General features: G+C 37.7%; 1 protein-coding gene across 5 annotated transcripts in view; it reads right to left on the bottom strand.

The window, feature by feature from the left end:
* Lrrc40 (leucine rich repeat containing 40) overlaps positions 1-15,417 on the bottom strand; it is a 30,409-nt gene extending 14,992 nt beyond the window's left edge. Inside the window, exons 1-6 of one of the 5 annotated variants that reach the window (NM_024194.6) lie at positions 15,223-15,417; positions 11,477-11,658; positions 10,440-10,513; positions 8,409-8,538; positions 3,575-3,698; positions 260-402 (exon numbers count right to left, since the gene is read on the bottom strand). In NM_024194.6, coding sequence (NP_077156.2) covers positions 260-402; positions 3,575-3,698; positions 8,409-8,538; positions 10,440-10,513; positions 11,477-11,658; positions 15,223-15,373 — 804 coding nt within the window. In that variant the 5' untranslated portion in view covers positions 15,374-15,417. Of the gene's footprint in view, positions 1-259; positions 403-3,539; positions 3,699-8,408; positions 8,539-10,165; positions 10,237-10,439; positions 10,514-11,476; positions 11,659-15,222 lie in introns of all 5 variants that reach the window. The other 4 variants (NM_001289524.1, NM_001359763.1, XM_030252769.1 and 1 more) reach the window with 4 other exon arrangements.
* Positions 15,418-15,427: the final 10 nt, after the last annotated feature.

Below are 15,427 nucleotides of genomic sequence, written 5' to 3'. Positions count from 1 at the left end.
CCTCACTATAAGGTCCTTCTTTAGGGAAAAACTACTCACTACACCAAATACACAAAACCTACTGCTGAAATGATTATTTCTTTTTATTACCAAGAAAACATTAGTACTCTTAGTAGTAGATCGAAGTTTTGAAAGATATCAACAGAGAAAAATACCATTCATAGATTATACCCCAAAAATTGGCTAGTTTTTAAAAACTTCAATTTCATAAAAAAGTTTTAGAAATCATACAGAGGTATAATTATTAACTAAACAGTACCTTTAGCTGCCTACAAGAAGGAAATTCAGGTAGAACACGCAATTTATTCCTCCGCAAATAAAGCAATTCCAGTGATTCCATGCTACCCACATCAGGAGGCACAGTCTCCAGGAGATTGGCATCACAATCCAAGTGCTTTAATCCTACAATATATATTCAGAGACAATAAAAAAAATACTTTAATTTTTTTTATTGTATACAAGACAGAATAATTTATTGGAGAATTAAATATAGAAAAATATCAAATCATAATAAACATATCACAAAGACTTCTTAATCTGTTCCGATGAATACGACAATCAAAAATATGCAAACATCCTTGAACTGAACAAATAAAAATTGACTTTTGTATTTAAATAAAGAGAAATGATAATCAATAGTGAATAGTACAAGGCCATCTTTAAAATACAGTTATGAGCAAGGTTTTTAGGTACTTTGCTAAGCTACTCTGAAGTATATACACTGTATTTACTGTACAGCTCTCATTTACTCCTCTTTAAAAGAGCTTAGTGTAATTAAGGCATCTCAATATGGATGTTCTCTGTTGGATGAGTGAATGTGACAGTGGCTTACATACACTATAAAGCAAGCCTTGGGTTTGTGTGTACTCCTTCCCATTCTTTCATCCATTTTGCCTCTTCTTTTCCTCCCTCTCTTCTTTTCTATGGTGAATTTTATGTGATGTGTATGTGTATGCTTGCACATGGGTACATATGCTTGTGCGTGTGAAGGAAAGATGTTGCCGTTTGGTATCTTCTTCTATCTTTTCTACCTTATTTTTTGAAACAGGGTCCCTTAATGACCCAGGACCTCAATGATTAGGTTAGTGAGTGCTGAGACTTTAAGTGTGTGCCAGGGATCCTCATACTTATATACCAGAATTTTACCAAGTGAGCCATCTCCCTAGTGCCAACATTCTTTCCTTAACACCTAAACTAATCTGCCCAATAAAAGCAAATACTGTATCTCAACAATGCCTTCCATTACAAGATCTTCATCTCCTGATAGTTCTTCTTCACTTGTTTGGTTTTGGAGACAGGGTGTCCTCTCCTCTATGAGGCCCAAGCTGGCCTCAGATCTAGATTCCCAAAACCTCTTGCCTCATTCTCCTGACTGCTATTTTGTCTGATGTGTGCCTTTTATAGAAAAATAAAACTGTCTAAATAAAGGTATTCTTTAAGGAGTTAACAAGCAATTTTCTCCCTTAACCATATTATAGATTCTCTCATTTTAAGATTGAAAATATACTTCACACATTTCATCCTCAACCCTCCAGTAAACTGGAATAAGGAATATGCATTTTGCAGCTTATTTTCCTAACTTCAATCCTTTCAATTTTAACATAATTGAAAACTGTACTGACATGCCACCTTCAGCTTCTATTCTTCTACTATGTAGAGAAGCTAGCCACATATTTTTTTAAAAATTGTAGTACTAGTTTTAACTTCTAATAAGTTTATTTTTTAAGCTTAATATTCATTTATTTTATATTGAGTGTTCTACCTTCCCCAAAAATTTAAATATTACTTGCCTAGAATAATGAGGGGAAAAAAGGTGATGAACTGATCCACCCAAGTCTGTAAAATTCTATAAACAAAAGCTCATTGTAGGAGCTGGCTAGATACCTAATAGGTAAAGGCACTGACAGACTGCTCTTTCAGAAGATCCAGCACCCACATAATGACTAGTGATGTACAACCACCTATAATTCCAGTTCCAGGGGATCTCTCTTCTGACCTCTGCAAACGAGATGCGCATAAATGCATGCATGCAAAACACACATACATATAAAATAAACAAAATTTAAAGAAAAAGGCTATTGTAAACTCTGGGGTCAAATCAGGAGCACTGGCTGAGGAACAAAGCAGTGGACTATGTGTTCTGGGGTGGGGGGATAAACACTCAGTTCTAAATTTGATTTCTAATCTCATAATTATCAATTTTTAAAGTGGGGGAAAAATGTATCACTGTCCCATTTATCTCACAGAACCACTGTTAGTAATAAAACGGCAAACTCTCAAGAGAAAGCATTCTGGTTACATAGCATCACACAAATGTAAAATCCTAGGCTCTGCTCACCAGTAACAAATAACTAGCAAATACGGTATGTGTGAGTTCAGATGCCCTCTGCTGTTTGAGCATGCTCTAGTTGGGAAAAACAAAAGCCAACCAACCAAACAAAACCATGCTTCTGGTTGATTCAATGGTACCACTGTCTAGCACATACAAGGTTCTAAGTTTGATCTTGGCAGGAAAGGAAGGAAGAAGGGCAGTGTTCCATACATTGTTCTGATTTTATATTATGTTAGTTAAGGTATGTGACATTGAAAATGGTAAAGTCAAAGCCTGCCCAAAATAATTTCATTTAAATCAGAGTTAAAGTAAAAAATCACAAATTTACAATTTAATTGAAAGTTATCTACAATCAATTGTAGAAAAATCACATCTATGACTTCTAAAACTATGAACAGGAGTTAGGCATGACAACTCAAATGTGTAACCCCAGCACTAGGCAGGTAGATTCAGGAAGACCAAAGCCATCTTCAACTACATAGCAAGTCTGAGGGCAGCCTGAGTGATAGGAGATAGCATAGTTCAAAACTTTTAATTTCTCAGTATATAATTTTAATGTAACTTATAATTATATTTTTACAAGAAAAATATCTTATATATTACTAACCAAAAAAGACTACCTATGGTAAACAGTATACAGTGGGTAGTAGTGTAGTCATGAACCCAGAAATACTAACCATGTTTTATGCCTTTAAACAAGAACAAAAGAATGTTTTTCATTCTAAATTAAGAGCTTTGAGATAGTCATGACTACAAATACAGAAGCACTAGAATGCTTCTACCTGTATGTGTTACCTCTGTAAACGATGAACCACTACCGTTTACTATTTCATTATTTTAAAAAAAGAATTAACAATCTGAGCACTGAGACAAAATAGGACTCTCACTAGACATCATTACTTCCAAGCCAAGGGAAGCAACAGCTGAATCCCTCTGCATCACAGGGGGAGTCAGCTGAAGATAGGATGAAGCAGAATCTTCATCAAGTTCCTGTATGTTCTTTCGGCTACTCACCAGTTACAATTTCATTTTGTCATAAGCTACATGTCTTTTGATAATCATTCTTTAGACAGACCCTAGATACAATTGTCTGGAGAACAATCTTACTAAGTAGCATTTGAATTTAGAATTAAAAAAAAAGAACAACATACTTTCTTTCTCTATAATTATCTTAACAATTGTTTTTCCAAAAGAAAGTTGCATTAACCTCGAATTCATACAGAATTTACTATGGCGATTTACTTTTCATTCTGCTTATTTCTGCTGGCAAATTCTTCAGCTGGTTACTGGAAAGATTGAGTCGCAACAGACTGGACAGCAAAGCAAAATCAGCAGGCACAGTTGCAAGACGATTGCTTGAAAGATCCTTTAAAAAAAAAAAAAGGACAGAATGAATCTGTAAGTGAGGAAATAACAGTAAACAGATACCCATGAAAGGAATTTCAGAGTTATTAGAAAATTTTGAAATAAGACAGACCAGGATTCACTCCTCTTCAACACCTGCAGGTCCATTATCTGTCCATCAAAGTCATGAGCAGGAATTAAAATCAGTTCCTACTCTGAAAGTATTTTACATGATGGTGTTTACTAATCTCAAGTAATACCTCTGCAGTAGAACATGTGATTCAAAAGGAGATAAAAGAATTCTGGAGGTTAAAGAGTTAAGTGGGAATAGGGCAGAGGGATGGAAAACCAAAGAGTGAGTGTGTGTGTGTGTGTGTGTATGTGTATGCTTTTTTTGGGGGGGGGGGGGTGGTAGACAATTCTAGGATGTATGAAAATCCTTATAAAAACTCAGCACTGTGTAAGCTAGGTTAAAAATATATATAATTAAAGAGGCTGGAGAGATGGCTCAGTGGTTACAAGTTCATACTCCTCTTGCAGAGGACCTGAGTTTGGTTCCCAGTACCCATGTCAGGCAGTTCACCATCCCCTAGGACAATAAATCCAGGGGCTCCAAATGCCCTCATCTGGCCTCTACCATGGGCACCCATACTTACATGCACATACTCGTGTAAAGCTTAAAGAAAAGGGGAGTTCTAGGACAGCTGCCATTCATTGGTAGACAGAGCTGCTTCCAGAAGACATGGGTCATTAAACAAAACTCTTTGTGTCAGGCATACATAGCTTACCTCCCTATGAGGTATTGGTCAGGGAGCTTCCAAAGGCCCCCAAAACAACAAAAGCTATTTCTATTATTTTTGGCTGTCGACCATAACTAGATGATAAGACCCTATTGTTGAAGACCCCACATACTTTGGTTGCAGGGCAAAGATAATCTGGAATTGAATAGGAAGCTTCCTCCATGCTGGCTAGCTTTCAGAATGCCAGAACTTGCAGCCACTGGGGGAAAAAAGATACAATGAGCTTAATACTGCATGCTGCGATACTATCGGCTAAGCAAGATGTACTTACAGTAGTGGCTTGGCTGTCATGAGAATGACAACAGCTTTACCCTTGGATATGAGGACTGTCCCATGGAAGAGAATTCATGCTGGCATTCTAAAGCCTCTAGGGCTAAGGTGGAGGAATTTACTACTGTGGTTTTGCTAAGTGGACGTGCTGATAAACTGCCTTCTAAATATTTATAATCAGAGATAATCAATCTTGTCTAGAAAAGCCTCTTGCAGTTGGCAGCAGTTACTAATCAAACACAACTGGTCAAAATGTTGAGAAAACTTAGTGTTTAGGCCTGGTGCTGGCGGTACATGCCTTTAATCCTAGCACTCGGGAGGCAGAGGCAGGCAGATCTCTATGAGTTCAAAGCCAGCCTAGTCTAGTCTACAAAGCAAGTTCCAAGACAGCCAGGGATACACAAAAAGAAACCCTGTCTCAAAAAACAAAAACAAAAACAAAAACAACAACAACAACAACAACAAAAACCAATAATAAACAATAATAATTTTTAAAAATTAGTTCTAAATCCTGAATGACACACATAGAGCATTCCCTTCAAAGCTCAGGAAACACTGAAGAAGAGGTAGAAAAAATTAAGAGCTGGAGGATGAGCAGAAATGCTGTTGAGATGCTGTTCTCTGAACATAAGATGGTCACTGACTCACAGTAGCTGTGGCCACCAGCACACGATCAAGCCAACAAGGCAAACCAACATGCCAACAAGCAGCACTAATTAGACTTCCCGGGTTACAAAGAAGGAAGAAAGGAAGGAAGGGAGGGAGGGAGGGAGGGAGGGAGGGAGGAAGGAAGTTAGTTAAAATGTGAGGGCCTATAATGGGAGAGTCTGGAAAGGAAAAACTGGAGCGGGTATGATTAAGATACAACATACAAAAATTTCAAAGAATAAGTAAGTTATTCTAAAAAATAAAATTAAGTTAATTGAAAGTCAGGATGAAGGGCATTTGGGAACTCTTTACTGTATTTTTAGAACTTTTTACACAATCCCAAAATTATTCCAAAATGAACTAATACTGACAATGAAGAGTTCCTAACAAAGAAATTAAGAAATTCTGAAACCATGTGAAAAAATCAAATTATTTTAATAAAATTCCTACTAACTTCTAAACAGTATCAAGACAGTCAAATATTTAATTATTACATAAAATATTTGGGGCTGGAGAGATGGCTCAGCAGTTAAGAGCACTTGTTGCTCTTGCAGAGGACACAGAGCACCTGCATGGCAGCTCACAAATGCTTGAATCCTAGGACCCACTTCTGGTTTCTGCAGGCACTAGGCATATTCAAGGTACAAAAACACACATACAGGCAAAACACTATACACATAGAACAAATAAAATTTTAAAGCAAATAAGATATATAAACTGACATGTCATTCTTTCGATAAACATTTACTTGGCACTCTTGGGCTAAACAAGTTCTACATAATGTCAGGAAATATTAGTGTAATTGATTACAAGTGTTTATATTTTAATCTTTTTAAATGTATTTTCTATATAGATATTTACTTAGCATTAATTAAATGCTATAGAATTAAAGCATATTGATTTTTGTTTTCTTTTTTTTTAATTTATTTATTATTAAATGTAAGTATACTGTAGCTGTCTTCAGACACACCAGAAGAAGGCATCAGATCTCATTATGGATGGTTGTGAGCCACCATGTGGTTGCTGGCATTTGAACTCGGGACCTTTGGAAGAGCAAGCAGCCAGTGTTCTTAACCAGAGAACACTGCTCTCTGTTCTCTCTCCAGGCCCTGAATTAAAGCATATTGAATCTTTAAGAAAAATTCTTGAAGTGGGCATTGGTGAAGAACATCTTTATTCCCAGCATTTGTGAGGCAAAGGAGTTTAAAACTAGTTGGACTACAGAGTTCCTGGACAGCCACCACTAAATAGAATTTCTATGGGGGAGGTGCGGGGGGGCGGGGGGGGGGAGCAGAAAGAAGGAAAGGAAGGAAGGAAGGAAGGAAGGAAGGGAGGGAGGGAGGGAGGGAGGGAGGGAGGAAGGAAGGAAGAAAACATCTGGGAACCCGAGAAGAAGAGAAAACTTCATTTATTGTAAGGTTTCTTTTTAACTTTCACCTCTACATGATGCTCTTTTCTAGAGAAAAACAAAACAGAAAACAAGTTTCAGAACTAGAGACAGTTAAGAGAGCTAACTGCTCTTCAGAGGATCTAATTTAGTTTCCAAATTCAGTTCCATCACCCACCCACCCACACTAGGCTACTCACAACCACCTGTAATGTCAGCTTCAAGAGCTCCAATATCATCTTTCAGCACTTGCATGAACATGCCATATACTCACACAAACATATACTCATAAAATAAAACTATACTTAAATTTTTTTATATCAATTTTAAAATTAACCTACAAAATTAACTTTTTTAAATGAAAAGCTAATAGCTCCCTCCTTTCTTTTATCTACAAATGTCTTTTACTTCTCAAACCTTACTTCCAATAGGATCAGACTGAAAGACAATTTTTCATTTTAAAATGGTAGACATAGGAAGGAAGAGGTATACACAGAATAAATACTTAAACACTCAGAAATAACCTTTCCATTAGTAAGAAATAAAACTTAAGGCTAAAATGGGAAATCAGTTTTCTGAATCATTCAAGGCTAAGGACAGGGCACAGTATGAAATGACAGCACATACTATGGGCTGGAGCCTCTCAGTCAGAGGACTGAAACCTTTCAGCTGAAACATCTTATGGTAGACTCTCATCCTGTTACACAGACCAGGAATGTGCTTTAGAGGCAAACTGACATCTTTAAATCTTAAATGCATTCTTTGTCAGTTGTATGTATAACTCAGGACAAATTTCCTGTTGTATAAGCTGCTGTTTCTTACTGTATAAAGTAAGGCTCAGACATACTTATACTTACCTTGTTATATATAAAGCCAATGCAAGGTGTCTATGGCTTTTATTCTTAAAATAATATTGTACTGATTTATGATTGACTTTGGTTAAGGAAGATAACAGGCAGCATGAAAGTTTTGCCAAATGGAGTGTTAAATTTGAAAACTGAGGTAAAGTAACCACTAAGAAATTGGAATACATAGGGCAGTAAGGCCGTTGGGTAATACAGAGAACAGAATATAAAATACAGAGAGGATAGGAAAAAAGAACAGATGTACTTTCAAGACTGCTTCCCTCTATTCAACTAAGGTATATGGGATAATCCTATGGGTTAAGGGCTGGACAGATTGCTCAGCGGCTCGGAGCACTAGCTCCTCTTAGAGAAGGCCCAGGATTGATTCCCAGCACCTACATGATGACTTATAACTGTCTGTAAATCTAGTTACACCCTGGTATCCAGAAGAGAGCATTGGATGCTCTGGAACTGAAATTATGAAGCTCTGACAACCTCTTTTAAAAAAAAGAAGAAAAAGAAAAAAGCCTCTGAATAACAAAGGCTTGTCCCCTGTTTTCTTCTAAACTCTATTCCTGAAGTGCAACTTAAAGTTCACTTGATAACAAAGAAAAGCCATGTTTATAGTTACTAATTAGCAATCTAATTAAAATAATTTCTGGTAAGCTACTCATAAAATCAGTTGCCTATGTTCTACAGTTTAAATCATACATTCAGTTCTCCAGCCTAGTGAAAATTCCCAACAGCCCCAAATCATGCAAAAACCAAAAGTCATAACTTACTAAATCTTCTAAGCAGGAAAGATGCTCAAATCCCTCGGGGATGCAAGTCAGCTCATTGTGCTGGAGGTGCAGCGTCCTCAGGTTTTTTAAGCTTGTAATTTCTTCAGGCAGTATTTTCAGTTTGTTATGGCTATTAGTTAATAAAATAAAAGCTGAATGACTTAGTAGGCTAAGAAGTATTTACCAAAGGCTTTTGTCAACCAACCACATAGACTCATCATAACTATCAAATGGTGCTGTCCGGTTCAAGTGTTTATCAAGACCCCCATCTCCGAAATATACAACCATCAGCAGAAATTTAAACCAACCAAGTTAGGGTTTGAAAGAAAACCAGCAATGAAAAATATTAAGTAAACATAAATAATTTGTAAACTTTTGATTGCTTGTTTACAATCTGTTTATATAACATGTAATGTGAAAAGGACTTACTAAACTCTTATTAAATATTTACATTGTTACTAAAAAAAATACGTTCACATACACATTGCAATGGAGCTAAATTTTTGTTAATAATATATTTTTATGTGTATAGCTGTTTTACCACATATATGTCTGTCTTGTGTACATCAAGGCCAGAAGAGTACTCCAAGGCCAGAAGAAGATACTCCAAAACTGGAGTTGTAGACAAATATGAGCTGCTATGTAGAGTTGGAACTTGAACCCAGATCCTCTGGAAGAGTACACAGTGCTCTAAACTGTTAACCATCTCTCCTGCCCCTGAAGCTGTGTCTGATATGGAGGCTAGGTTTTTAGTTTCATGTTCAAAACAAAAGCATTTATTCCTATTTTCAGAACTGGTAAGTCTGGCAATCCTCAATTTGACTGTATATTTAGCCTTTTTAGTTGAATCCTTCTGAAGAGATACTCAATCTACTGATGTAAAAGTCCCAGTGAGGACAATATACTTCCTGGTAATTAAGAGAGGAACGAGGAACCATGGCTTACTTGATCAAAGCACCTGTCTTATAAACTTGGTTTGAATCCTACAGGTGCTGTTTGTATGGCCTAAAGGGTAGTGCACCTTTGCCTGTTTTTAACTGTAGTTAACCTTTACAAATTGCTGGATGTGTTGGCACACACATTTAGTCCCATCATTCATGAGGCAGAGGCAAATATATCTCTGGAGTTTGAGGCCAGCCTGGTCTACAAAGGGAGTTTCAGGAGGTTCAATTCCAAGGCTGTTATACAGAGAAACCCTCTCTTGGAAAAGGGGGGGAGAGGGGTATGAATAAGTTTCAGATGCATCATAACTTAAATATTCAACTATGAAATTTATCCTATTTTCTTATTGTCATTTACATATAATAGGGGAAAGGTGAAAGACCAGAGGCTTTTGACTAATTATATTACATTAAAATAATGGACCCCAAAGGTGCTTGGACATGTTGAATTACTACTAATAGTTAAAAGTCATGAGGTTTGGCTCAGCTGCTGAGCATACATGGGGTCCTGACCTCCACTAAGTACCACAAAACCCAAAAACTCAAGCCAAAATCAACAAAAGAGCACAAAACTCTTCACCATTAATGAAATAATTAGTACTAATCTACTGTGTAATACCTAGATTTTCAGGCTAAAAATGTAAATTAAAACTTGAGATTCTGAGAAAGAAGTTTTCTAAAACAAGAGCCAAAAGTGTCTCATAAACATAAAATATACAAAAATCAATTGGCCTTAAATCTGTAGAATCAAAGAGGATGTAATAAATGCTAAAAACAAAACACACAGACAAAGTTGCTGTGAAGAGCCCCACAGACCTGTGTGACTAAGACACGAGTCCCAAAGCACAGCACTGTGGTTTTACACTGGGCCAAACAGCAAGATTCCACTAAAGAGAGAAAACAAATAATTGATTCATTAAATTCTCTGGGATGATGTAAAGATCTGGTCTTGTTTTCTCCTCTTGGGTAGAATACAGCATCTGGCAGGTGTTTAACCAAGCCTGATTCCTACTGGGCCACACTGTAGTTCAAGGTTATTTTCTATGTGAAGAAAAGGGATTTCAGTTTTAGAAACAGGTTCACACTTTACCTGACATTAAGTTTCTGAAGATTGTCTAGCTCTCTTATAGCTGAAGGAAGAGATGTCAGCTGATTATCATGTATCTAAAATGATTACAAGACAAAGTCAATATTCTTAGTCTTACAATTAGCAATAGTTGAGCTTTGCCATTGAAAAAAAATAATTTACTAAACTCCTGTTTTTCATATTAAATGGCAATGTGTTGGGTGATTAGTAATTTATTCTGTGTATATTGACCAAACTGCTGTCCAGAAATTGTGAACAAATAAGTCATTACTAAAATGAAAAGAAACAAACACAGACTTGACTTGAGGAGGCGTCAACAGCAGCAGAGTTCTGGTGGTCTCTTAATATCACACACAGAACAGATATGAGCTGGGAGAACAGCTTTACAGTCTCACAGAATCATAGCATCTTCACAGTAGAAAGAACCTCAGAATAAGCCAGACTATTGTTTTGTTATTTTACAGACACAAAACAAAACTTTTTGTTCCTCAAGAATGGCACTGTTTACATCCACCATTTCCACACACGAGTTGAAGAGTTTGGACATGACCCAGTTCACTAAAGGCCTGTAGATTCTAAAGTACACCCTTCATGGTTCACTTATCACATGATAGGTCAACTTTCACTACAAAAAAAAAAAAAAAAAAAAAAAGACCCAACTAAGAACACAAAAAATTCAGGTAAATAGTTACAGTCAATGAGTCTAAGGGCAAGTTCTGAAACAGGAACACAAAAGACCCCTGAGTACTGTATTTGCTTTAGTGTCTAAAATAAAATTTAACAAGGGGAAATAAAAAACAAAAACAAGAAGCCAAGTGCCAGTTCTGTTTGCACACATGACTCATTTAATCACAGCATCTACACCAGGTCTGTGGACATAGAGACATGGAGCCGATCTTCCAAGTCAGTTTTTTAAATTTGTCTTGCATTCTACAAGCTCAGCAAGGAAGGCTTCCTGTTTAGCAACTTCTAAATTTAGCTCTTCAACTTACCTAAATTCAGTTTGTTTAACTAAGATCCCATAATTATAGTCAACTTACATCAAGAACAGTAAGGGCAGGCAAGAGTCGGAGGTCATCAGAGAGAGACTGAAGTTTATTGCTGGAGATGATGAGTTTGGTCAGATCTGTCTGATCCCACCATCGTTCAGTAGAACTGAATGAAAGATTCTGATTAGCCTCTTCAGGAATGTCCACATTTATTCTCCAAACACACTGAGGGACTATCTCCATCACCACCACATCAAGAAGAAAAGGGAAAAAGAATAAAAATGAAGTGAAGACTTAGAGACATACTCATTGAATACTTTATCTTACAATGGTCCCAAGTAACTCCAGGGCCTGAGGGACAGCATGGTCAGGGCCTGAGGGACAGCATGGTCAGGGCCTGAGGGACAGCATGGTCAAGGCCTGAGGGACAGCATGGAGGGTATATTAGTGACTTTTCTATTGCAGTAATAAAACACCATGACCAAGATAATTTATAAAAGAAAGTGTTTAATTTGGATTATGGTTCTGGGTGGAAAGGGGTAGAGCTCATGATGGTGGAGTAAATGATGCACCCTGAGCTACAACCATGAAGCAAAAAAATGGTACAAGGTTACATCTTCTAATCTTTCCCAAGTGGAGACCAAATATTCAAGCACATGAGCCTCTGGAGAACATGCTCATTCAAACCCTCACAGTGGGTAAGAGCACTCGCTGTCAAACCTGCTCAGAGTCTGAACCTCAGAACAACACTGCTGGAGAAACCCAGCTCCCACACGATGCCCCCTGACTGCCCATGTGCAGGTAAATAAAAAATAAATGTTCAAAAGGTATTTAAATGTCAATAAACCAAATGTTAATAAATTACAACACAATGTATTTTATTGGGGGGGACCCAGACTGTAGTGTGAATTTTACATGAGACCCTGAGTTTGATCCCTAGCATGAAAACACAAACTACAATGCTAAACTCTCCTGATAACTCTGTGAGACAGGAGGTTTCATTATCCCTGTTTTGTAGGTGAAAAAAAAAAAATGAGGCATCAAGAAAATGTGTGACTACCCAGAGTTTAGCGGGTACGTTAGCACTGTACTCTAAGCTCTGCAGAGCCACTTGCCATTATGGCCTGTGAAAGGTTTCTGATCCTAGCAGCTACCATTCTACCAGACATAATTTTGTTTCTTACCCACCACACAAAACTGTGTTATTCTACTGTAGCAAAAGGTAACATCTATAGTGTAGTGAGTAGAACAATCACTATGAAGTGGAAGCTCCACTAGAGTGCTTGCTTCCAGGCAAGGCCCTCACTGAGATAAGCAAAAGCTTGAATTTCTAGGAAAAAGCTTGTCGACAAGCTGAATCAAAACCTGGTGTAGCCAACTATCCAAAGAGTCTTTCAGTCCCTGACAAAGGTATGGCTGCAGGAGGGTGACACAAAACTTGGAATAGGACTCAAGCCAATCAATCACTAGTTATGCCCTACTCTCACTGTCATTCAAATTCACCAGAGACTTCCCAATCAGATGCAGGAATGGAAGCTTGCCTCTGTATGACTCAGTAAAGAGTCAGAATAAGGAAAATAGATTTTAATCCCAAAGAGACAAATAGAACAAAAGCTTTAGAAATTTAAAAGGGGAAAGAACATAGGAAAAGAGCAGAAAATCAGCTCCTCCTTCTAGGTTCCTGTCCTGACTTACTTCAATGATGCCAAATAAACCCTTTCTTCCTCAACTTGCTTTTGGTGATGGTGTTTCCTCACAGCAATGGTAACCCTTACTACAACAACTAGTAATGGTATATTAGTGAGCAATAACGTATTTTCAATGTATAGATATCTTTATAGTTTGGTGGGTTTGGAGTCACAATAGTCTGTTTCTTTCTTGATGGGTGGTACTGGAGACTGAGCCTTCAAGAACAGTCTACTTAATATGTCTACTTAAAATTCTAGACTAGATATACAAACCAACAGATGTGCAAACTGCAACACAGAACTATAAAAAAGTGAAGGAAATATGATCCCTCAAAAATTGCAACTGATCTTCACAGATACTGAAATAGACAAAATGCCACATGAAACTTTCAAATTTTCGGGTAAGAAATTACTAATTAATTAAAAGAGGATACAAACAAGTAGATGGTTTCAACCTAGGTCTCAGAGAAGAAAGTCAGCAAAATGGATGAAAACATCCACAATATGAATGAAAAGTTAGAAACATGGAAGAAAAATTCAGAAACTGAGATCAAGGGGGGGGGGGGATCTTAACATCAATTAGCATAGCCAAGACAATCCCCCACAGACCCACCGACAAGCTTACTTGTGTTGACCCTAAAAAAAAAAAAAAAAAAAAAAAAAAAAAAAAAACCACTTTCCTATTGTCCCAATGCTGTGCAAGAGGCTGCTTTACAATGGTATAGCAATTATACAACGGTTTTCAATACCAGTCTGAATACTCTCCCAAAATTGCCTCTGCCAAACGAACCAGTATATCTGTCTTCTCTCAGGTACTCAGGACATGGGTAGAAAGAAGGAAGCCATTTCTTGGCCACAATATAATCCAAATGGCAGCTAACCCAGTTCCCACCACAGTCCTTGTTGCCCTGTAAAACTTCAAAAGTCAGGCTTCCAATGTCTACATTTCTGTCAGCATTCTTATTTTCCAACTTCCCATAACAACAAAACAAACCAAAACACAGTCCATTATGCTCTGCCCATAACATTCAGCTTTTTTCCTAGACCTACATTCCAGAGCCTTCCACATTCTAGCCATATAAAATAGTTCAAATATCCTAGGAACCATGTAGTCAGATTTATCCACTTTCTGGGTACCAATTTCTATTCTACTCTTCTTTCCAGACGCTGTGGTAAAATACCATAACAAAGAACCTTAGAGAAAAAGTTTATTTTAGCTCATAATTTCATTTGCAGGCCATCAGTCAAGATGGCAGGAACTTGGAACAGCTACTCACAACACAACTACAATCAAGAGCAGAGGGAGAAATGAATTAAGGCACGCACACTTTTTTATACGACTCAACCTTTGGATTCAAGACCCAACTTAGGGAATGGCACAACCCACAGTGGGCTAGATCTTCCTACATCAATTATCAATCAAGACAGGTCTTCATAGACGTTCTTCATAGAGAACATGATCTAAATAATCCCTCATTGATTGTGTCAACTTGACACAAGTAATCATCACATTCAGTAAGCATACACATAATGTCTTTACTTAGTCAACCTTACAGATACATAAGTACATTATTAGAAGTGGAAGATTTTAATCAATGCAAGTAGAAAAAAATATTACAGAAAGAATGCTTCACTTCTCAATCCTCTCTTTGTCTCTGTCCTCTCCTACCAAACACATACACTACAAAGGTATTTATTTATACTTAGTAATATGTAGATTTGTGCTTGTTGATCATTCATAGGTTTCTCAGGATGTTCTCAAATTCATATACTCCGCAGCATTTACTCTGAATTAGTACTTAGGATAAGGAGTATGTTTGTCATTGGGATTTTCCTCAAGTGGAAGAAAAAAAAAGGCTAGGCTTGAAAGAAAATTATTCTAAGCTCACAGAGGGGAGCTGGTAAAACGAAAATAAGAGGAAGGCGAATCAAATACCTGCCTATCCTCTATCTCACAGCGAATTTACTCCCAAACTACGATGTTTATCCCGTATTCTGTGGACATCTCAGTGAACACTTCGAGTAAGTCAAGGCCAGTCTTAGCAGGGCCACGGAGCAGGCGCGGGTGGGTGCACAGGGGACCAAGAGGATGTTCGCGCGCTGCCTCACCTTCCCCGAGGTTCCTTCCCGCCAAGTTGAGTTGGCCGCTGCTTCTCGCTGCCTTCAGCAGGCCCTGGGGAACAGAGGGGCCTCTGTCCTTGCCCTCCGCGTGGAATCCCGCACGAGGGTCAAACCTAGGGGCTCTCAGCTGGCGCGACATATTCAAAAGCTCACACCGGAAGCCCCGACCACGGCTGTGACGTTTCAAGGTGCC

Source organism: Mus musculus, chromosome 3 (genome assembly GCF_000001635.26).
Source record: "Mus musculus strain C57BL/6J chromosome 3, GRCm38.p6 C57BL/6J".
NCBI classification, from domain to species: domain Eukaryota; kingdom Metazoa; phylum Chordata; class Mammalia; order Rodentia; family Muridae; genus Mus; species Mus musculus.
The sequence above is the reverse complement of the archived record's forward strand: the minus strand, read 5'-3'. Positions and strand labels throughout refer to the sequence as shown.